The sequence below is a fragment of the Epinephelus lanceolatus genome, chromosome 16, assembly GCF_041903045.1.
Source record: "Epinephelus lanceolatus isolate andai-2023 chromosome 16, ASM4190304v1, whole genome shotgun sequence".
Classification (NCBI taxonomy): domain Eukaryota; kingdom Metazoa; phylum Chordata; class Actinopteri; order Perciformes; family Serranidae; genus Epinephelus; species Epinephelus lanceolatus.
Window position 1 is genome coordinate 35,487,602 of NC_135749.1, and position 24,951 is coordinate 35,512,552.

General features: G+C 39.4%; 1 protein-coding gene across 1 annotated transcript in view; it reads left to right on the top strand.

Moving 5' to 3' along the window:
• atf6b (activating transcription factor 6 beta) overlaps window positions 1-18,653 on the top strand; it is a 29,658-nt gene extending 11,005 nt beyond the window's left edge. The window contains exons 4-17 of the mRNA XM_033637044.2: window positions 1,509-1,568; window positions 1,671-1,750; window positions 1,878-2,052; window positions 3,732-3,896; window positions 3,987-4,156; window positions 5,598-5,777; window positions 8,186-8,268; window positions 8,676-8,861; window positions 11,489-11,596; window positions 12,298-12,397; window positions 12,686-12,753; window positions 13,562-13,661; window positions 14,066-14,150; window positions 16,977-18,653. Coding sequence (XP_033492935.1) covers window positions 1,509-1,568; window positions 1,671-1,750; window positions 1,878-2,052; window positions 3,732-3,896; window positions 3,987-4,156; window positions 5,598-5,777; window positions 8,186-8,268; window positions 8,676-8,861; window positions 11,489-11,596; window positions 12,298-12,397; window positions 12,686-12,753; window positions 13,562-13,661; window positions 14,066-14,150; window positions 16,977-17,293 — 1,877 coding nt within the window. The 3' untranslated portion in view covers window positions 17,294-18,653. The remainder of the gene's footprint in view (window positions 1-1,508; window positions 1,569-1,670; window positions 1,751-1,877; window positions 2,053-3,731; window positions 3,897-3,986; window positions 4,157-5,597; window positions 5,778-8,185; window positions 8,269-8,675; window positions 8,862-11,488; window positions 11,597-12,297; window positions 12,398-12,685; window positions 12,754-13,561; window positions 13,662-14,065; window positions 14,151-16,976) is intronic.
• Window positions 18,654-24,951: the final 6,298 nt, after the last annotated feature.

Here is a 24,951-nt window from a genome sequence, read left to right on the forward strand (position 1 = left end):
CTCTGTGTAGAGTAATACGTTACTTATTACACCACTTTTGCATTACTATCACCAAAATGACCTCAGAAGAACTAATTGGCATTATGAATGGGTGAGGCTAATTATTCAAAGGTGATCAAAGCACAGAAGCTCCAGTTTATTACAGTTCATTTCAAAGCTAGAGGTTAGCACAACCAACAAAATGGCGTGCAAGTCAGTCACTATGACAAGCGTGAATTAAAACAGCGGAGAACGGGGCTGTGTGCCAGCATTGCTCTGCAGTTGTAGGGGATGCGAATGGAAACATATCCAACATATACTAACATCACCCAGATGTGTTGATCACCGGGACGAGGAAACAACAAATAAGAGGCCAGCTCCTTTTCCCCGCTGCTTTCCAGTAGCCTTAGGATGCAAAAGCAAGACAGGATATGTTGTAGACGTTGTTGGTGTATCAATGGAAACCCAGATGTGCCAATCACTGGCACCCTTCTATAATGTAGCCTGTAATGACATGACAAGACATAATAATGTAGCCTGTAATGACATGACAAGACATAATAACCTTTGGATGATAATTTTCTGTTGGAGCACTGGCAGAAGTGGAGCAGTGTGGATCAGTGGGGATAAATGAAAAATGAAAACAATATATGGTTTATTTTGGGTGGTAACACAATACGTGACACTGTAAATGTAATAGCATTACCCAAAATCTTGTTGGTAACCCGTTATATTACTTTGTTACTGTTGAAACATAATATATTACTGTAACAGGTTACTTTTGTAAGGCATTACCTCCAACACTGCTCATAGCCCAAAAATATACCGCTGGTGTTCTACCTTTTCTTAGTGAAAATCTTGTAAGCAGAGATAAAGTAAAGCCTTCTCAAATTTTGTCAGGTTCATTAATTTACCTGTTTTCTTTCATGGAAAGCTTAAAGCAGTAGAACAGTGAGAGCAAAACCTTGTTATCCCAGCAGCCTTTTACAAATATATTACAGCCAGCCATGTGTCACATGTTGTTTGATTAATTGTGTTGGTTGGAGCCAAAATAGCAGTTCTTGTTTTATTTTACAGAAAAATAATCATTATTTGAAGATTTTTATTTATTTATTTCACTTTAAAAAAAAAAAGAAGGGCAGCTGGAAGTCAAATAGTTATTTTATTTAGTATTTTTCATTACAACAGATTTTCTGTGGGATGTTGTGAACCTGAATCAGCATGACTTTTAAATTACATCACTATGTGTTGCACTGTTACAGTACTGTGTTACTGTTGTCATTCTGGGTTGTGGTGGCAGTTTCTCCTCCAGGCAACACTAATTTTTTTTAGAAACACTGAGTCATTTAAGTCTCCAACTTGAACCGTAATCTTTTATGTTTTATTGCAGTGCACATCTCCTGATTTCATGATTATTATATTATTGTTAAGACTTAAAATCTCACAATCCATCATGGGTTTAATAGTTTGACATCAGACAACCTCTGACTTTACATCTCGTTACGTCTGTGTGTCTTTTTTCTCTGAAGGGGAAACTCCTGTGATTAAAAATGAAATGACCATCACTCAGCCATTACCAGTGGAAATGTGTAAGTTCTCCAGATTCTTTTCAAATTGATCTCATCAAACAAGAGCAAATACATACAAATACATACTCTGTTTCTGACTGGTTTATGTGTTTGTTTGTCCAGTGTTCCAGGTGAAAGCAGAGCCTCCCTCCCCTGCATCCTCACTCGGGTCCGACTGCTCTGCCTTATCACCTGACCCACAGGTCCTTGTTTAATGATGACTTTTAAATTTATAAAATCACAAGACATCGACAGGAAAAGTCATGAAATTACAAACCAAAAAAAAAACCCTAAATATCATCAGCTGACTGTGTCTTATCTCCCATCCAGATCACAGTTAAAGGTGAAAACCCCCCGACTCCTCCGTACATGTACGGAGACGTGCTGTCTCCTCCGCTGGGGACCATGGAGGTCACCGTGGCAACAACAACCGTATCCCCACCACAGGCGCCGTTGACAACACAGATCCCAGCAGTCATAAGTGGAATACAGACGCAGGCCGCAGGTAGGTTCAGACCCTTGTAGGCCTGTCTCGATATCTACTTTTGTTGGATGATATATTGTTCCAGAAAAAAACTGCAATATGCAATATGATTGTTATTTTGGGACCATTTTATGCTACTGATAAAATAATAATACAATAGCAAAATTAAGGCTAGTTTACCCTTTCAAAGAGGAATGAACTTTTTATTCTTAAGAATATTTAGATGGAATTAAAATATGAAAAATGAATAGATAAACATATTTTTTAAAAAAGAAACACCTGTTTAAATGCACAGGAAAGTAGATATAAAATTATGGTACCTTTTGTAGGAGTGGTCAAAAATTGGATGGGGCTGAATATTAACCATGCAGTGCTGGTATAGCAGCAGACTCGTGTTTTCGATGGTCTACCAGATCATTTTCGTTGCCTGTTTGTTTGTTGCACTGAGAGAAAAAAAGAAAGAGAGAACTCATTGATATTAAAATGAGGCTTCAGGCTGTTGTCACACCTGCAGTGTTTTTTATTTAATTATTTACTTGTTTATTTATTAATATATTTTCAGGGACAATGCACATTAATCAACATCATGGTAAAAGGCTAATTTTCAACTGTTAATCCTCAGCTCGCTGTTAAATTGTCCATTAAAATAACAATAAAAGACACAATGGGGAAATTAGAAACAGGAGAAAACAAAACATGAGAGCAGCTGAACAGGATGAAAAAGATAGAGCATTATGCAGATCAGGACATGTACAGAGCCCTATGAATACAAAATAATATTAAGTAGACAACAGGGCTGCAACTAAGAGTTATTTTCATTGCTGATTATTGTCTCGATTAGTTGTTTGATCTATAAAATGTTAGTCAATTCAATTCAAGTTTATTGAGCAGACACAGGGTCCATAAAAAGCACATACTACATTTAAAAACAGTGTTAGTGTTTCCCAAAGCTGAAAATAACGTCTTAAATGTCTTGTTTTGTCCACAACACAAATATATTCAGTTGGCTGTCATAGAGGAGGGAAAAAAAACAGGAATCAGAAAGTTAGGATTTTTTTTTTCGTTAAAAATTACTCAAATCTCTTATAAAATTGGTTGGTTATTGGTTAATTAGATAGTTGACAACTGATCGATTAATCATTGCAATCATCAGACAGTCATCACTAGTGCTTCATCAGTACTTGACCACTATATGTGTCTGGGACAAAGCCCCACTATCTGCCACGTTATTGTGATATGGGAGTCATACTGAGCTGTCTGGGCTGAACGAAAAGCTCTCAATTTACCAGTTATCTTATATTTACATCAGGATATTACTGTACAGATACCCCAGAACACAACGGAGGCATTACTGTATATGTCCCGTCTGGTGTGGGAACTCTGCTTTAGACTTGTGCCTCTGCAGCTCAGACCTGGATAAACATCACAACACAAAGTGCTGGTTGCCTTGTTGTGTTGATGGTGATCATCCTGCAACTTATATTTGCAAACCAAATCATTTCATTGGTTCTGCAAAATTTTCCACTTTACACCACAGAGAACTAAAGCTTGAGTCATGTGTTTTGTTGACAGCTTGAGTGTGTTTCTACAGTGCAAAACAGTTAAAGTGAATGTTCTTGTAAAAGTTGCTATTCCCAAGAGACTGATTTCAGTTGCTAATGTCTGAAATGTAAGTGATATTTATTTTCTGTCACCTGAAGTTCTGCCAGGTTCGGCCACATTAAAGGCCAGCACCATCCTGAGCACTAAACCTCCCATCCAGCCCAGACCGGTGTGCGTCACCACCCTCCCCATCCCCCAGACCCCCACACCAGCCAAGACCCTTATACTGCAGGGCCTCCCCTCCATGGACCAGAACAGACCTGGTAACAAGTGTTTGTGTTTGATCAAAATACTGAATTACTGTGATTGGCCGTATCATGATGATTCGTCTCTCTCTGTCTTGCTTCCTCCAGTCGTCTTGTCTCAGTCCGTCTGCCTCAGTTCAGCCCCGGCCATTGTTAAAATGGAGCCTGTCTCTCCCGGCATCCCACAGCACGGCTCCAGCCCCACAACTCCGCCCACCAGCAAACCCATCGTCCCTGCAACGACGACGTTACCCGGCAACAACTCCAACGATATTGATGTGAGTAGGCTGGATGTACCAACTCACACATCAGTCATCAAATCACAGCCAGGGTAGCATACTTGACTTTTGGCATCAAACAATGTCTTATTTCGGACATGTGAACCCTTTTTTGTCAAAGAATATTTACCATCATTTGTTTTTTGCGCTTTAAATGCCTGCCGTTTTTGCCGGAGCAGAAAAGCGCCATCTCCGCATCTCTTTTTTTCACTGTTGTCTGATCAGATGATTTGAGAGGCGGGCCTTCCGTGGTGGTCACGAGAACAAATTTACAGTTTGTAAACAATAAAGAAGAAACTGTTGGCAGTGGTTGCTGGAAAAGGCAAGTTTTGCAACCTGCAAAATGCTTTGTGTGTGTGCCTTAGGGGTGCAGCATTCTTTTAGCTGAGACGCTTTAGTCTGGCTGCTATCATACAGAATATCCGCAGAAGTAAAATGTCAGCACAAGGTAGAGTACCTTGAACGGGAAGGCTGAAAAACTTACAGAGAGAGGACAGACCTGCCAGTCTGTGTGGGTTCAGTATTAATTTCTCCTCCATTGTTGTTGTTGCTGTTCAGTGATGTGGCATTTGGTCTTGATGAGGTTTGTCCTGCCCCTCCTCCGCTGTGAGTGAATGGCTGTGTAAAAGTTACAGTGATGAGCAGCTGCAGCTTTTCATGCTAAGTTGAATATTTTTTAACTCTCAGCAACCAGGAAAAAAAGGCAAATGTGCAGCGTTCAGCACAGACCTCTTTTAGTTGGTCCTCAAGAAGTATTTAGGTTAGATACCCCAGCCCCAGTGATGACAGACAGGCTGACAGGTTTTCCTGAAACCTTTTTGGTTTAATTTAGAAAATAAAGTTAAAAAAAAATCTATTGTTTTTGACCTTAAGTTGGCATTAATATAAGATTTAAAACTTTTGACGCAGTCACTACAGCTGCACCAACCTACGAGCTGTGATCATTTGTTTGTTTCTTGTTAAATATGTGAGAGAAAAGACGTAACTTCTGTTGTTTAGTCAGCTTGGTAGGTTACATCAGACTGTTACTCAATGTTTCACCTGTTATATAAGCTGTGATGTATGTACACATCAGTTTCCCTCGGGGTGTAGGATTATATCATTCACCTGCTGAACTTTTTGTTTTCTGTTTTTGTTCCCCTCCCTCCTTTTCCCTCCTCTTCCTGTCTTGTCATTGTTCTGCTTTCCTCCTACCTCTGTTTCAACATCCTCCTCCTCATCTTCCCTCCTCCTTTCCTTGTCTTCGTCGTTGCATGTACACCAACCTCCTCCTCATCCATTGTGTCCGTGTCCTCCTTTTTCTTCAAATTCTTCCCTCCACTGTGATATTTCCCTTCTTCCTCTTTCTTATTCCTCTGTTTTCCTCTTTGCCTTTCTCCCCTCCACCCTCCTTCATCTTTTACCAATCTTTCTCCACCTCCTCCTCCTCCTCCTGGTGCAGATGAAGGTGCTGAAGCGGCAGCAGAGGATGATAAAGAACCGGGAGTCAGCGTGCCAGTCGAGGAAGAAGAAGAAGGAGTACCTGCAGAACTTGGAGGCTCAGCTCAAGGAGGCCCAGCAGGAGAATGAACGACTCCGCAGGGAGAATCAGGCGCTGAGGGAGAGGCTGGCTGGGAAAGAGGTGAGGGAAAGAAGGGAGGATGTGATTTGTCATCTTCTTCATCAACTGTGTCTCCTCCAGACAGAAACAGAAGATTAGCTCTATGTGTGATTTGAAAGACCAGAATTAGTAAAATTCAATTCATTTTTTTATTGCTGAGAAGGTAAAGTTAAAAAAAAAGGTACTGTTCAGTACTGGTACCGAATTCCAGGCACAGTAACCAGTATGGGTTTCACTGTGAACGGTACCCAACCCTACATACATACTTAGTCTGTAGGTATATACACACCCAGGCCACTTACACCTCTTCAACTGCTCGTAAACGCGAATAGTTAATCAGCCAATCACGTGGCAGCAACTCAATGCATTTAGGCATGTAGACATGGTCAAGACGACCTGCTGAAGTTCAAACTGAGCATCAGAATGAGGGGAAAAAGGTGATTTATGTGACTTTGAACGTGGCATGGTTGTTGGTGCCAGACAGGCTGGTCTGAGTATTTCAGAAACTGCTGATCTACCGGGATTTTCACACACAACCATCTCTAGGGTTTACAGAGGATGGTCTGAAAAAGAGGAAATATCCAGTGAGCAGCAGTTCTCTGGGTGAAAATGCCTTGTTGATGCCAGAGGTCAGAGGAGAATGGCCAGACTTGTTACAACCAAGGTATGCAGAAGACCATCTCTGAACCAACAACATGTCGAAACCTTGAAGCAGATGGGCTACAGCAGCAGAAGACCACACCGGGTGCCACTCCTGTCAGCTAACAACAGGAAACTGAGGCTACAATTCACGCAAACTCACCAAAATTCAACAATAGAGGACTGAAAAAAGGTCGCCTGGTCTGATGAGTCTGGATTTCTGCTGGGACATTCAGATGGTAGGGTCAGAATTTGGCGTTAACAACATGAAAGCATGGATCCATCCTGCCTTGTATCAACAGTTCAGGCTGCTGGTGGCGGTGTAATGGTGTGGGGGATATTTTTTTGGCACACTTTGGGCCCCTTAGTACCAACTGAGCATGGTTTAAACACCACAGCCTACCTGAGTATTGTTGCTGACCGTGTCCATCCTTTAATGACCACAGTGTACCCATCTTCTGATGGCTACTTCCAGCAGGATAATGCACCATGTCACAAAGCTCAAATCATCTCAAACTGGTTTCTTGAACATGACAATGAGTTCACTGTACTCCAATGGCCTCCACAGTCACCAGATCTCAGTCCAAGAGAGCACCTTTGGGATGTGGTGGAACGAGTGATTCTCATCATGGATGTGCAGCTGACAAATCTGCAGCTACTGTGTGATGCTATCATGTCAATATGGATCAAAATCTCTGAAGAATGTTTCCAGCACTTCGTTATATCTGTGCCACCAAGAATCAAGGCACTTCTGGAGATGTACCTAATAAAGTGGCCAGTAAGTGTAGAAAGAGATGTGATTAAAAGAACAATCCTGCTGATTTCCCTGCAGAGTGAACCTGACTTCCATCTCATTTAACACCCAGAGGGGTTTATAGTACAGCTGCTGCCTCTGAATTCAATTAACAACAACAGGCTGAAAAGGAGGAAATAAGATCCAGACTGAGGCACATAACTCAAACACATAGAAAAGAGAAACCTGTTGAACCTGATGATTGGAATCAGTGGAAAGGTGAAACAAAAGTTAAATGCCACCAGACACCAGAAATGCCTGCTTGTAGGCCTATGTTTGAAATTAAACAAACCTCAAACTGTTTGTTTACTTAAAAAAATCACTTGAAGAAAATATTGTAAATCCAGTAAAGGTCACAGAGTAAAGGCCTTCACACTGAGTCCGTTTTTTTTCGAATGTGTTTTTTAGTCTGTCATGCGAAAAATTGTTACGCACAGAAACCTTACACACTGATTCCGATGCGTTTTATTGTTCTATTTGTTGTGAAAATTTGGAGAAAGAGACAAATTTAAAAAAAAACACACATTTCCTCCTTTGCCTCTCTCCACTGGAGTTACCTATCTGGCTGTCATCATTCCCTCCCTGTGTTTCATTTGGCACTGCAGCTGCATGAAGGGGTGGAGCTGTCTTCCACATTCTGTGTGCAGTCCACATCCTCCTCCTCCTCGTCATCATCATCCACCTGATTATCACTATCTGACCTGTTGAAAGTGAACTATCTAAATTATGAAATGATTCTGTGCGCCCCGTTCCTCTGTCTTGTCGAGGCTGTGTTCTGTCGCCACATTTTCTTCTCTGAGTCTTGGTCAAAAGCCTCTGAAGGTATTTATTTTTAGATGTGCAACAGTTTCGGAAGAAAAAACAGACTCAGTGTGCAAAGGCCTGAGGTCAGGAAGTGTATCATCAAAAATGTTTGTATCCTCATGTGCGACTTTCTGCATGTTATTTTTTCTGCACATAGTACATGCAGTATAAGTTTCTCTTCTGTGTTTTTCAGGGCAGCGACTCAGCGAGCAACAAGAGAGCCGTGTGTGTCATGGCTGTCCTGCTGTTCATGACCTTCAGCTTCGGACCTGTCAGGTATCCTGCATCGCAAAACTTGTGCTTGTAGTTTTTCATTTTCAATTTCAATGTATTTATATAAGAAGGGACATTGTAAATTAATCCACATTTAAACAAATGGAAATGCACCCAAATTAGCCAGAGAGGTAGTTTGCATCTGTAGTCCCTTTGCCAGATGTTCATGGTCATCTTCAGACAACAAAAAGAATATAATTAGAAGAATGTAGTATGTACATGTTCCGCAGTTTTTCGTGACAGCTGCTTTGAAAAGTGCCATAAATAAGGTTTATTTACTTACCTTATTAGTAAAGGAACAGACACGGACAATACGGTGACTGAAAACATTCCCCCAATTTGACTTTGATGAAATGTACAAATAAAAAAAATAGTTTTATTTGATTTCTCTGACTTCTTCTTTCCTGTAGCATCACAGACAGAAAGCTGTCAGGCCTACAGGATGGTGTGGTGTCGTATACGGGACGACGACTGCTGGAGATCGAACAACAACAGCAGCAGCAGCAAGCAGCTGCTCAGCCTCCGAGCAGAGTGGAGGAAAAAACAGAGACGGAGGAGGACGGAGGAGACGAAGCTGCGGAGTCGTATCAGTTCAGGTGAGAGGAGTCTGATGAAGACAACATTCAGTTCATCATCTCAAAGTGTCTTGTGTCTGTGAAATTCATTTCAGATCTCCTTGTGTGTATTTTTACAGAGTTACTTCCAATGTCCATAATGTCAACTTGGACTGGAACCAATCAATATTTTTTACCAGCAAATGCAATATTTCTGATTAATTAAATAATTTAATAAATTAAAAGTGCAAAATGTCCTGATCAAGTTAAACCTTGATCTGATTCTTTTTAATATGAAGAGTATCTACTGAACGACACAGCTGCACACTCAAGCTACAACCTGTAAATGAAATAAGACAGAATTCAGTTCATCCCATCCCTCAGTATTTGAAGTGAAAATGAATAGCAGAAGATATAAAATGTTTAATATATCTGAAAATAAAATAAAATAAAGTAGAATTTAATTTAATTTACCTTAGTTTAATTTAAATAATAAGATTAATTTAAATTAAATTAATTTATATTACATTAAATAACATAAATAAAATTTAAGTCAAGTTAGATAAAATCCAGCAAGTCTTTTTATGATCTCCAGAGGGGAAATTCTGGTGTTGCAGCAACACAACGCCAAAAATAAATATAGATCAACAGAGAAAGAAAAATATTAAAATGAATCATTAGAAATGTTTAAATAAAAAACAACAATGGACTAACACAGAATGAGAATAAAGAGAAATAACAGCTGTCCGTAGTGAATCTGACATTTTTCACCAAATACTTAAGGTTCTCATTAAAAAATTAACATGTTCATTTAAAATTATTGATCTGCTATAAATGTATGTTTAACTGGAGAGTGTGGTGCTTATAAGTGTAAGTGAAACCAGTGAATACACCACAGAAATGTGATCACACACGGACCCACAGAGACGAGCAAACGTCACTTCAGAGACGCCGTCAGTGACTGATTTATAACCCGCAGGTGAAACAAGATTGAAGGCTCCTTTTATAAACGTCTCCTTTATCAAACATTTTCCTGCACTGACAGAGTCTCATCACAGGTGACAGCAGATAGATTCACTTAGATTCACCACAGATAATCATCCACTCTTCAACCATCAGGAAGAAATGTAGACAAACATGTTTGTAACGTCTAACACAACCTGTTCTCCAACAATATCTTCTACTGTTCAACACAACACAGTGTCTCTCTGCTGTGGACGTTAAAGACATGTCTCCCCGAATGAGGCTCTGCCTCCTTTCTTTCTCTCTTTCCTTTCCTGCATCTTTCTTTCCACCCATTCTTTCTTTCATCCTTCCTTCCCATCCCTCTGTCCTTTGCTTTCCTTCTTACCGCTTGTCTTTCCTTTCTTCCTATTCCTCCTTCCTTCTTGCCTCGTGTTTTTTCTTCCTTCTTTCTTTTCAACCATAGTTTCCTTCCTTCCCTCCCTTGTTCCTTCTGTCTTTCCTTTCTATTTATTCCTCCTTTCTTGTTTCCTTTCCTTCTTACCTCTTGTCTATTCTTTCTTTTGACCCTCCTTCCTTCTTTCCTCTTTTTTCTTCCTTCTTTCTTTTCAGCCATCATTCCTTTCATGATTCCTTCAGTCTTTGCTTCCTTCCCTCCTTTGTTCTGTCTTCCCTTTCTTTCCATCCCTCCTTCCTTCTTTCCTCTTGCATTTTTTCTCTTCTTTTCAGCCACCCTTTCTTTCATCCTTCCCTCTGTCTTTCCTCCCTTCCTTAAATCGTTGATTCTGTCTTTCCTTTCTTTTTTTACCTCTTGCCTTGCCTCACTTTCCATTCTTCCTTCCTTCTTGTGTTTTCTTTTTTCCATCTTTCTTTTCAACCACCTGTCATTTTATCCATCCTTATGTCTTTCCTTCCATTTCTCTTTCCTTCTGTCTTTCCTTTCTTTCCATTCCTCCTTCCTTGTTGCCTTTCCTTCTTACCACTTGTCTTTCCTTTCTTTCCATCCATCCCTCTTCTATCCTTCTATTGTCTTTACTCTTTTCCTTTTGTCTTTCCTCCCTCCTTCCTTCTTTCCTTTTCTTTTTACCTTTTGTCTGTCCTTTCCTCCCATTCATCCTTTCTGTCATCCTACCTTCCTTCCCCCTTTTCTTTTGTTTGTCCTTTAATTTCCATCCCACATTCCTTCTTGCCTCTTGTCTTTCTTTTCTTCCCATCATACCTCATTTTATTCTTTTTTCCTTCCCTTCTTCCTCATGTTTTTCTTTCCTTCCCTCATCCCCTATGTCTTTCCTTTCTTTCATCCTTCTTTTTCTTTCCTTTCTTGTGTCTCTCCTTTCATCCCATCCACCCTTCCTTTGACCATTCTTTCTGTCTTTTCTCTCTTTCATCCCTCCTTTCTTGTCTCATATCCTTTCTTCCATCTTTCCTTCCTTCCTCATTCTTTCTTTCCCTCTTTTCTCTCCTCCTTTCTTTCTCTCCTTCTTGACAATAACAGATGTCCAGGAAGTGTTTTCAGCGTCTAACAGAACTGCTCCTCCAACATCTCTGACTGCCTCCACATGTGTTTGTTTTCCTGCTGGATTAAAATAATAATTTCCTTCAAATCTGACATGTTCTTTAAATAAATGTGTTACTGTTTGTTTCCCTGCAGATAATAAAGACTTGACCCGTAACGTGTGTGTTTGTGTTTATGTTTGTGTCTGCAGGAACCTGAGTGATGTGTTCAGTGACGTGAAAGATCTGGTGTTGCAAGACATCGATCGTTACTTCAGCTCCTCAGACTGCCGACAGTTCAACCGCTCAGAGTCTCTCAGGTCGGCCCGACACTTCAACTGTTAAATAAGTTTATGTTGGTCATCTCCTCCTTCTCTTCCTCCTCCTTCTCCTCATCTTAGATTCACACTTTATGTGAATCTATCTATGTTTATGTAAAGTCTAGGACTTTACAGGACAGGTGAGCTTCCATCCTTCCTTCTATTCATTCTCTTTCTATCCTCTTCCTTTACATTCATCCTACCTTCTGTTCTTCCTTTCCTACCTTCCTCCTTTCTTTCCATCCTTCGATCCCTCCTACTTTCTTTTCATTCTTCCTTCTTTTCTTCATTCCACCTTTCTTTCCAGCTGTCTTTCCTTTTCTTTTTTCTTTGTTTCCTCTTAGTAATAACAGATGCACAGGTTGAAATTAAAAACTGCATATCTGTAGTTTACATCACATCTTTGGCAGAAAATGGTGACAGGCATTTGTCATACAATAATCTGCTGGAACCCCACACTGTGATGTGTCACTTACATAAATCTTTTTCTATAAAATTATACAATAAGGCCCAGTACAGTTATAATATTTCAATAATCATACACATATTGAGAAGTAAAAAAAATCTCCTTTGCTGAATAAGCCTCTAATGTCTTTTATTTTGTAGTTGTGTTACAGTTATTGGATATGCAGGACACATTGATGCGTCTCATTGCTTTAGTCTCAGTTTAATGTTTCCTGCTTTCTCTGCCTGCATTTCAGGCTGGCGGACGAGCTCAGAGGTTGGGTCCATCGACATCAGATCGACAGGAAGAAGTCTGGAGGAAAACCAAAAACCGCCAAGAAGGCCAAAATTGCCCAGGTTCAGTTCACATCCTCTTCTTCATGTTAATATTGACGCTGCTTCTTCTTCTCCTTCTAAAGCTAGCTTTTATGTTCCTTATACATCAGAGAGTTCCTTATTTCTACAGTTTGAGCTTTGATGTTTTTTTAACATAAAGGAAAAAGTAAGTTACTGATATCTGTAGTTTAACAGCAAAGCATTTAAACTGCATATTACACTAATCTTAATGTAGCAGGTTTTGTATAGTATTTACAAAATTCTGTGTCTGCTAACAATGAACAGGCATCACTTACTTTGTTCCCGCAGAAAGCTCAGCTGAGGAAGACAAACTTCTCCAGATATCTGCCGATCCAGGCTCACCGCTCCATAGAAAGGTACAACACACAGGTCATTACACAATCAGGCCCAGATCAGACAGAGCGCTGTTTGACAGCCAGACTGAGGACTTTAATCTCCCACAGCATTTGTTCAATGGCGGAAAAATAGGTAGATGCATTTAAATAATTGATGATTTGAGACAGTTACTGAAATCAACTTTCAACTGATTATTTTACAGAGAAAGGTCCTGATCAGTCTGTTTTCTAATCAGATGAATTGTGATTTGGTAATAAAAATATAAAAAAAATAAAATAAATAGACCTAGCAAGCTTCTCTCTTTTTTTTAAATTTAGGCTGAAAAAGGCAGTGTGGTGCACCTCATGTTTTTTCAACCTGCAAAAAGCCCTCTGTCTGATCAGGGCCTTTTAACATTTCTAGTAAATATATTTTAATTCCCCCTGTAAAATGACCTCATGCAGTCTAGATTCAAGTTTCAGTGCATGTGTCAAGAGAAATGCAAAGCATTGTAAAACTGAAAATACAGTACATTTATATATATGCATATATATATATACTGAAAATACAGTGTTTCTGTCAGCCAGGTGAAGAGAAGAAAACTGAGCTTTTTTAATGTGATGTTTAAAAAACAGCTAAAAGAAAGCAGAAGAAAAATGGGATAAATTGGCTGAATAACTGAAAAGTACTACATGTTTTATTAAAAAAAATGAAAACTAGAAGCTGATGGTTGAATAAGATTTTTTTTTTTTTTTTTTTTTTTTTTTTTTTTTTTTAAATATCTTGGGCCATCTTCAAATCTAAAATCCAATTAGACTGAACTGTTTTTCTTCTTGTTTGTGTCTACAGTCAGCTGCAGGTGCTTCCTGGTCCTGAGGTCACCTACAGCGACTTCCTGGACGCCATCGACCGTAGAGAGGACACTTTCTACGTTGTCTCTTTCAGACGGGTACGACACACATGACAGCTCAGTTACTCCACTGACTGAACCATCTTATGTTTCACAGGAAGCTCTTTCCGTCTGTTTCTGGCTGATCTTCAGTGTGAGATGGTGTCTGCTCTGACTTATTTTGTATTTAGTCTGCAACATTCACAATATCTGATCAACTCACTGCACTCATCTGCAGATGAGCGCAGTGCAAAGCCACCACTGTCATACAGCTGTTACTGCTGATAGCAGCATGGCGTCATTGCAGAAGCGTAACACCCACCCTTCAGTTCTCCCTGGCTAACACCATTAGCTCTGTCAGCACTGCTGCCGTCTTGTACTTTAAAGGCAAAGTTTTGAGGTAAAGAAAATCTGAATGTGACACATTAAACTGGACTATCTCCTCTGTCTCTCTCTTTCTCCAGGACCACCTGTTGTTACCGGCCATCAGCCACAATAAAACCAGCAGACCTAAAATGTCTCTGGTGATGCCGGCCATGTCTGTAAACGGTGAGTCTGTCTCAAGATCAACTGCTCTGCTACAATAAAGAAGTATGAGATAGTAAAGTCGGTAAAGATACCAGTAACACAGGTCGACCTTTAGCTCGCCTGGTAGAATGTGCGCCCCATACAGGCCGAGCCCTCTGCAGTGGCTCAGGTTCAACTCCAACCAGCAGCCCTTTGCTACATGTCATCCCCCCTCTCTCTCCCACCTCCCCTGTCTATCTCAGCTGCCCTATCAACAAAGGTAAAACACGGCCAAAATTTAACTATATCAAAAAAAAAAACTGTTGGTCCTTCTGTAAATGAACAGTATAGTTAGATAATTTAGGAGACTTCTGTGTTTCTATAAGTCAAGCCACACACAGTGATATTAAAAAGGCATCTAGCGGCTTGTTTTTAGATTTATAGAAAAACTGTAAAGTCCCACAAAATCAATCAAAACAATCTCTGATGGGTGTGTAAAAACTTTTTTAAATGTCCAGTGTGTAGGATATAGGGGGATATCTTGGCAGAAATTGAATATAATATAGTAATTATGTTTTCTTCAGTGTATAATCACCCGTTGCGTTTTTGTTACATTAGAATGAGCCATATATATCTACATAGGGAGCAGGTCCTAGTCTTCAGAGATCGCCTTGGTGCACCGCCATGTTTCTACAGTAGCCCAGAATCGACAAATCAAACACTGGCTCTACATGAAGCCATTCAAATTTTTGCGTCAGTAACCATAGTAAGAAGCCCAGCTGCAATGAGCAGTGCCGGAGTTACACTGATTTGTAACTTGAAATTGCTTTATTCGGTGTTTCTAGCAATTTAAATCACCTGATCCTTAAGACCTTTGTGGATGATTCGGCCATTGGTGGAAACCTCCTAAATGTCTGGATCTTGTGTTATTAGAGAAAAAAGGTGAGCACACATTAGCATGTGTTGGACTAGCCACCCACATAATACATGGATTTGTAACATGCAACTGCGTTATGCGTTGTTTTTACCGGTTTAACTCACTGGGTCTGTTTGTTTGGAGAGGAAGAGATCTCTGTGGATAATTCGGCTCCCACTAAAAACCTCCTGAATGTCTGGATCAGAAAAAGATGAGCCCACAATAGCATGTTGTGGGTGAGCCACCCATCTCCGAGATGCCAAACAGTGTCAGAGATGCACTGATTTGTTGGGTGAATCAGCTTTATTCAGTGTTTGCAGCAGACTTAATTACCTGGTCTGTGTGTTTTGGAGAGGAATGCCCCGTTTCCACCAAACACTTTAGGTATGGTGCCTTAGGAACCAAAAGTAACCCTTCAGACATGGTATCTAGACCCTAGTGTTTCCACCACAAACAGTACCCTTAAAAGGGGGCGGGGTTCTTGTCACTCACTGCTCCATCCAGCACTCACTGGCCCAATTCCAATCCAATCCCTTACAGACTCACTGACTTAGAGGCGCGTTCATGTGAAGTGCGTGAGTGTGTGAGGGCTGTCCCATTGTCAAATCGTCAAGTCAGCGAGTCAGTGAGTGAGCCCTTTGTGCCCCCTTACCGTAGGTCAGCATCGATGCGGACTTACGGTAAGGAAATTACCCACAGTTCATAGCGTTGTGACGTCAAATACAGGGGTTGCCCTCGGAACACCGGAAGTAACACGGTCGGCAGATATGCAAACATTAACTTTATGGAAGGAGAGCGAAAAAACAGATAGATAAACAATGAAACATTACATTAACAAGGATTTAAGATGGTATATAAACACACATGAAGTCAGAGGAATACCAGTGGTTATATTCCACACACAAAGAATATATATCTATAGATAGATAGATAGATAGATAGATAGATAGATGGATGGATGGATGGATGGATGGATAGATAGATGGGGATAAGTGCTGTCCCATTCCTATTTGTAGCATCTGGAGCCCTTTCAGACTCTCACACTCAGTCACCTACAGCTGACGTCAGTTAAGTCAGTGAGGGTTCAGGGCTTGAGTCTTTAGGGGCCGGATTGGAATTGGGCCACTGTATTTCTTCAGTATCGGTGACACAGGGAAGTCTGTACCTTGTTTATCGTCCACAGAACGAGGCTGCACACTGACATTTTCAGAGCAAAATAGAACAGGCTGCAGTGAGAGTCTCTCTCCATGGGATATTTAAAAATAGCTTTGTGCATTTAGTCCTTCTCAGGCAAGCTCAGGGGTTTAGTGTTGTCGTAACCCACAGGAACGACACTCTGCAATGCTTTTTCTGAGGATTAGAATATATGCCGTTCACTTAATCCAGTTGAAATTAATATATAAAAACACTTCTCAGTTTGTAAGATCCACTCATTACTAAAAGTGTATGTAATTCAAGAGAGACAATAAAAACTAAAGTATTGGTCAAAGTTGTCACACTGAAATTTAAGGTGTGTTGATGGAGTCATGTTGTCAACTCATGCATTGAGTAACATTACAAGTAAACATTCCAAGTTAAAAGTTGCCGGCAGTCGGCCCAGTGAATGAAGTTATTTTTCCTCTGACTACAGCTGGTCTTCTAACTAGAAGAAGTTTCAGCTGGTTGCAATCTGCAATCCTCGCCACGACTAAGTCCTCCTAAATCCTACACACCGCTCCTGTAAATACTTTCATAATACAGAAAACAGCTGGGGAAAAAATATGATGATGATTGCAGTTTATTTTGTTTAACTTTAACTCCTTTTCTTTTTCTCTCCATCTTTTTCTCCCTCTTAAACCTTTCACTCCCTCCTCTCTTCCTCCTCACCCCTTCTTTCCCTTTCTCCCTCTGCTCCTTTTTTTCTCCTCCTTTCTTTCTCCTTACATCTCTCTCCTCTTCCCTCATCCCCTCAGAGAGCCTCTATAACTCCTCTCAGGGTTATGAGATGATGATGCAGGTCGACTGCGAGGTCATGGACACCCGCATCGTCCCTATCAAGTCTTCCGCCGTCCCGCCATCTCTCCGCGACCCGCCTCCGCCTCCCCCCTCCTCCTCCCACCACAACCATCATCACCACGGCAACCACACCTCGCTGCGAGGGCGCCACCACCATCACCCCTCCTCCTCCTCTTCTTCATCTTCCTCCTCGTCATCATCATCTCCGAGGCAACCTTTACCCGCCCGCAGACAGAGAGCAGAATATTTAATCAGCCAATCAGAAGGTGTCTGATGAGATGTCGCCATGGTGATGTGGAAAGAAGAAAAGGATGCGATGGGGAAACAGGGAGATGGTTTTATGTTTGGGGAAAAAACATCTTCATCATCTGTGGGACAGGTAACAAACACACGTCTGCTCTTTCCAGGAAAACTTAAGAAAACCTCCACCAAACACTTGCAAAAGGCTTTAATCAGTAATTTGAGCTGTTATTGTAACAGGGATGTTTACTGTCACTAAACTCAAAAGATTTGGGGTTGTAAACTTTACAAAAAGTTTCCCATTGAAGATAATGTCCTAATATGTAAGAATACATTTCTAAAAATGAAAGCCAGACGCAGACCTGTCAGCACACCGCACTTACCCTACGTTTTAATATTTAATTGTGAGAGTGTACAGTTTGAATGAAGCACGGAGGACAGGACACTGGCAGGGCCGTTTATGTAGATGCTGAAGTGATTTTATGTCATCTAAAGAGACAGTTTGTTTTCGCCCTTTAACAAACTGTCACTGGTCGTCTCAGAGCTCAGCAGGTTGTAACGGGTTCAACCAACAGGTGGCACCGCCGGGCTGCACAGTTACACTCGAAAAGGAAATGATTTGTAGATATCAGGATCAATATTTTTATGCATTTCAACTAATCTCATGTTGTAATTGATTGAGAGTGAAATCTTCTGATCAGCAATAAATCAGTCTATAGCAATAGAGGCTGTAATTATTAACTGTGCAGCTCCAGCAGGATGAACTCAGTCCTGTAATTTTTCGACACTACTGATGGTCTGGCTCTCAGCAGAGGTTTCTGTGAAGTTTGTTTATTTTTGTTGTTGTGACTCTCAGTTGTAGAACTGTCTGAATATCAGCACTGACGCCTGCTGCATGAAGCGGGATCTTAAAGGATACATTAGTTATTTTTCAACCTGGACCCAATTTTCTCATGCTTTGGTGTCTAAGTGACTCACAGGAACAGCGGTTTTTTTTTTTTTTTCAAATTGGGTCCAGTATTGAGCAAGAACACTGCAGCTGGCAGTGGTGAAAAAGGCTGCAGTGCAGTTTCCAAGGATATAAATTATCTCTGATGTCCATCGAGAATAAATGTCTATAAATCTTCTTAGAAAGCTTCCAAAAAAAAAGACAAACTTTTCAAGTTTTCTGCATATGAAATTAATACAATGATAGTTGTCTGTTCATTAATGGGTACACTGCTAATAGGTAATATAGCATACTTCTATTGGTGTCAGTTAGCTCAAATATAAACTGATAAAGGCTAACAACAGTTTAAAAGCCTTAAAAAAGTTTACCAAGTATGTTAAAACACAAAAGACAGACAACTCTTTCTGCATCCAGCACACAAAAATAAAGAATCACTAAGATCCTGCTTCATGTTGCATCTGTCACATTTCTTATTCATGTTTATTTCTTTGGTTTTATGGAAAATCATATTGTTTTGAATGGGGATTATTTAATAGTTGTAAATATCAGTGTTCCCTCTGTAGATATTTTGTTTGCTTTTGTCACTTTTTTATAATTTTTTATTTCTTTGTCTTTTGATCTTTTGACAACAAAAAGTAAAAAGTAAAAAAAAAAATACTAAAAATAGAATAAAGTGGAGTAATAAGGCTGGGAGGGTAAAAATGTTGAATTTTATATTTTTTATTCTTGTGTTTAGTTGAGTGGACCAACCACCGTTACTCACTCTGTGCTCACAGTATGAACTCAGGACATTGTCTCCTGAAAGTAAAATATATTTATGAAAATATAACCACAGATTTTTTTTATTGTACAGAGTAAAGCTGTAGAAAGTTTCAGCTAACAACAGGTTATGATTTGTTTTGTTTTCAGAGAATATACTGAAACCATCCCAGAAAAGACAAGACAAACAAGACACACGTTTTACTTGTAAAATGGAGTTTGTCTTGAGTCTTTAACACTTTTTTCCTCTGACCAAGAGATGAATCTGATTCTGATTTTTTGTTTGTTTCACACCAAAACTTGTTTTCTGTTCTTGTCTTTGTGTTTTTGCCAATTTTCTCATCGAATCTATAAACTTAAAAGAGTCACTCCAACAATTTTACACATCCAAAGTCATTTCACTCAGCATTATGGGAAATGTAGGATCCTCTGTGGTTCTGGAGAGACTTTTCGAAGTCTGAAAAGTAACCCTGATTATGAGGGTTTATCAAAAGAGACTGCTGAGTTGCATTATGGGAAATGTAGGATCCAGTGGTTTGGGGCTTCACTTGTACTTTATACTAAGCCTACATCCACACTAATTCATTATCATTTTAAAGTGCAGAATTATTGGTACCTTTACGCCTAGCGCCCACACTACTCCGGCATTTTGGAACCCCTAAAAAAAGAGACCTTTGAAAACACTGCTGACCGCATTTTAGTTTGAAACCTCCGGGCTTGCATTTTAGTCATGGCTTCCTCTGAGAATGGATAATGCTCCTCGTACTGTGATAATATGTCACTCAATTATATTTCCTTCACGTATGAAAATAGATACAAATAGATTTCAAATGTTGTAAATGTCACTGCTCTTATATTTCCATGCGTCCTTTATATTGGCATAAATACAGCCAATAGATGGTGCTAGAGCAGTGGTTCCCAACTGGTTGGTCACGGTGTAAAAGTTTGTAAAAAACACACTTTATTTTGAAGTATAGTAACTTTCCAGAAATATGAGGCTGAATATTATTAAACTGTGCTGACCTTGAACTAATGACTGAGGAGAAATCTCGACCCCGTGGCCCGATCAGTTGGGAAAAACTGCACTAGAGGGCAGATTCTAAAGTTTCTGACAACAACAAAGATGGCGACAGTGGAGGACGTCATAGTCATTTACCTTTTAATGGAGGCAGCGTTGTAGATAGGTGGTGTTTGTTCGGCCATTTGATACATCGCTACATGCGGACAGAGAATTCCCTCACTATACTACTGATTCGTTCTGTCATTTTAAAAATGTCTTCATCATGTCTTTCAGTCGAATCTCGCTTGATCTACACTACACTGCCACAGTCTGTAGTGGTAATGCTGCATTTTGTCTGTGTCTGTGAGCTTTAAATGTGCATAAATACAGACGAAATGAACACAGACTGCAGGCAGAAGGCTCCGTATAGGTATCTAACGCTGAGCTCTTATACTGATGAAACCGTCAGTACCAGTTCCAACTTGTCATCAGTCCAGGCAAATAAACCTCTGGTCTTACCTTTTTGTCATCTCAGCAGTATTTTCTGTTACTGAGCAACCAAACCACAGAGGCATATCACATGCCCAGCATACACATATGGTCGTGCTTTTTCAGGCTTGTTAGTGTGGACGGAGATTGTTGTGAAAACACTCGTGTGTATGGCAGATTGTTTTCGTATAAAAGGGCCGTTTTAAAATGTAAGATATTAGTGTGGATCTGGTCAAAACTCAGAATATCTCTGTGGCACATATTCTTTCCACCCACTTATTCCTCATGTCTCTTTAAGTTCATCAAATTGATTAAAGTGCAATACTAAATTGTTGGAGAGGCCCTTTAAGAGTTCAGAATCATAAAACTTTAACACAAAGGTCGACAATCACAGAAATTAAAACTGAGGTTATCTATTTACATTTTTGCCATTTAAGAACTACCTAATATTTCATGTTTGCTAAAAAAAAAAAATCCAAATTCAATGTGAGAAAAGAGAAGTTGGATATTTTGGAATTTGCTTTTTTTGTTCACTGGTTAAGGAGCAGTCCGGCACATAACAATAAATTGTGGTTTTTATTCTCAGATTTTTGTACAGATTAAACAGACACCTTTATAATCAGTGAACTGTAGAGGAGCGAATTGTTGGATTTTTGTTACCTTGTTTGGACAGAGCCAGGCTATAGCTGTTTCCCCTCTGTTTCCAGTCCTTATGCTAAGCTAAGCTAACAAGCATATTTACCGTACACACGTCTGACTCGGCAAGAAAGCAAAAAGCCGCATTTCCCAAAATGCCGAATTATTCCTTTAACTACTAATAACTTAAACTTTATTTTCATCACTGGTTTCCTTTTTGTTCGTGTGTCTCTGTGTTTTCTCCACCCTGCTGTGCTGCACGCTGCTGCTCCTCCATGTCTGGTAAAAAAAGTTTAAAAATTGTGTTTTGTTCTTTGTCATTTTTTTTATACTGATCGAATTTGTTACTCATGGTGTCAAGAAATGCAAACATGAAAAGTGGATATGCAGTTCAATGTGTGTTTTGAAGAGCAGTGGGTGGAAACAGCTGAGTCATGTTCTTATGAAACAACAGTTTGTTCCTTTTTTGTTTTTTTAAAGGATTGTATGTAAAATGTTTTTGGGCAATATTACTCATCTGGCTAGTGGTTCTTAACGGACAGGGGGGGATGTCTTTACTTTCTGCCTAAAGCAGTGGACAAAATGGTTGTTTTTTTGTGAAGTTTCAGTCACTGTTGGCAACCAATGGCTATTTTTAATCATCATTAAATATGTCAGTTATTAACTCAATAAATCAGAGAAAAATTTGGCTCGTAAAATGTCTGAAAATATTCATAAATGCAGATCGAAATATCCTAAAACCCAAACTGACGTCTTGATATTGTGTAAAGGGAACAGAAAATCTGCAAATATTCACTTTTGTGCAGAAACCAGTAAATTTTGGGGGCTTTTTTGCCTCGGAAAGTAACTTGAACTGTGACTAATCATCAGAATAGGTGTAGATTAATTCCAGATCAATTTAGCAACTAATCATTTATGTATTGTCCCTGTAGAAATAATAACATTATGAAATAAAATGTGAAGTTGGTCAACATTTCTTGGATCATGAACTGGAGTTTAAATTCTGTTCTTTGTGTTAAGGACTGGGGGGGAAAAAATCACTAGATCAATTTAAAAAGAAAATGTGATTGTGACGTTTGATCAGGGCAGAATTTGAGTTTCAGATCCAGTTAAGAACCACCGACCTGATCAGTCAAAATATTAAAATATTCACTTGTTTCATGTTTGTTTTTTACCGTCAGACCTTTAAAAATGAATTTCCAGCACACACACAGCTGAGTGTGACAGCATGCAGTCTGTGGTAACTCAAGGTAACGATGTAAATAAGATTAAAACAGTATGCCTTTGTTGTTGTTGTTTTTTATTTAAATATGTAAGTATGTCTTTCTAATTCCATCCTCTCTGATGAAATGACACATTTGAACTTTTGCCTTTTATGTTTGTAGAAATGAATTTGATAAAGATAAAATAAACTAACGCTCTGTTCTCTTGTGGTTTGTTTTTCCATTTAATCAGTTTGTGAAAAGGTTTCACTGGGGACATGTTTCCTTTTGTCTGTTTAATTATTTGTTTCATTTGATAAATTATTAGTCAGGTTATATAAATAACACGCTTGTTTTGATTATGTCCATCAGCTGCTCAAAGACAGGAAGTAAAAACAGGTTTGCATCATCAGCAGGCAGCAGCTGGGCCTGTTAACATGCAGGACGACAAGTCAAATAGATCTGTTGTAAATGATATTCTCTTAATGCCCTCATCTGTATGTATGTTAGCCCACTGGTACATTGTGATGTCAGAGAAATCTTTCATCAGTGTTTTGTGTATTATTCTGTGTGATTCTGATGCTTGATTTCTGTTCAACTCACCCTGTATTTACCTGTGCAGGTGGTACGTTCCAGTTAGACTGAGAACATCAAGGGCATTCAGTAAAAGTGAGAGAGCGATAGAGGGGTGGAGGCGGCAGCAGCTTCCATTAGCATTCTGTTCTTTCTGCTGGAGTTTGATGTAGTTTTGTTCAGTGTCAGGGGGTTTATTTCTGCCTTTGTTTCTGTCATCTTTTTGTGAATTGCCACATTAAATTGGTATCAAGCATTTGGTAAATTGTTTTCTGCTAAACACTGCTGATAAAACATGGATGCAAAATAAATTTATGTTCAGTCATTTAAAAGACGCCACAGAGTATCTGTTTCTGCAATCATCACAAATTTACCAAATAAGCTGAAAATGTTTTTATACTACTGTAAGAAACAATCCAGACTAAAAGTCTAAAGTCATTCTTAAAGCTTTGTAAGTCTGTACTGAAACATGGTGGGATTTAGCTCAGTGCTAACAACAGGCATTGCATTGTTGGCATTGAACCTTTCTGCAAACCACAAATATGTTATATTTATATATTATAATGTAGCAGCAAACAAAACCCACTCAGTTTTAAAATAATCGGCTTATATTGGCTTAAAATATTCGGTTTTGGTGCACAATCATGGCAGGAGAAGCTGTCGACAACTTTTTGTGGCACTACTCCGGCTGGAAACAGAGATGTCTGGTGGTGGTGGTGAAAAACAAATAAAAGAGCTTTTCGTGGCACAGTCCTGGCAGAAAACACAGCATTGTCTCTGTAAAAAAAAAAAAAATCTGTTGCACTATTCCAGAAGGAAATGCAGCAATGTCTTGGTAAAAAAAGGAAAAGAAAAAAAAACAACGCTTTTCTGGCACTATTCTGGCAGGAAATGCAGTGATGTCTCAGTAAAGGAAAAAAAAAGAAAAAGAACAAAAGTGCTTTTTTGTGGTGAGCTGAAAATGCAGCTGTCTTAGTGAAATGAAAAAATCTAAATTAAAAACATTTTTTGTGGAAAAAGGGGGAAAAAAACAACAAAAAAGTGCTTTTTGTTGTACTGTTCTGGCAGGAAATTTGACATGTGACACAAGAAACGCAGCAATGTCTCAGTAATGGAAAAAAGAAAAAGGGGAAAAAAAACTTTTTCGAATGGAAACGCAGCAGTCTTGGCAAAAAAAAACCAAAACTGTTTTTTTGTTAAAATGCAGCGGTCTTAAAAAAACAGAAAAAAAGCTTTTTGTGGCACTATTCTGGCAGGAAATGCAGTGATGTCCGTCAAAAAAGAACAAAAGTGTTTTGTGTGGTTCTTTTTCAACTGAACTGGAAACACAGCAGTCTTAGTGAAAGAAAAAAGGAAAGAAAAACTGCTTTTTGTGGTACTATTTCAAATGTAAAAGCAGTAATGTTTTAGTAAAAAAAATGATTTGGGTCATGCAATAAGGCATGCTCACTGTGTTGTTGTGGTGAATTGTTGTAAAGAGCTACAACGAACAAAACAATTTGTGTCAGAACAGCCCAGAGTCTGTCTCACTCTGATGCCCCATGTTGCTCCATTCTCTGACGTGGCCAGTCAGAGTTGATTTGCCACTGAAGAAAGCTCAAACATGATTTTTTTTGTTGTATGAAGCCTCTGCAGATTTATGACATTTTACCCAGAAACACCAATGTTAACCAACTGAAACTGGCAAAAGGAAATTTGACCTGTGACAGAAACAACCTGACACAGCTGCTGACCAACCGAGGCCCTCAGCTCTCAGATTAACCATCTAATTGCAGAGCTGTAAATGTTTAAAGTTTGAAGGCTGTTCAGAGTCATAAAAACAGACGTTGTCACATGTTGTTGCAGGTTACTAACTGTCCCTGAGGAGATGTGAGGGTGGAGGGCACTAAACCAACTCATTTGTAAACACACAGGTGGCTTCACCTTCACCTGAGGGAAAACACGTCTGTTTGACTTTTTTTGTGCCCTGTATCACTTTGATACTTACCTGTTTATGTTTAAGCTCATAATTGTGCTGCCAGTCAATATCATAACATCTTTAATTTAGCTTCAAACCAAAACATTTGTTATTTTAAGTCTTTTTA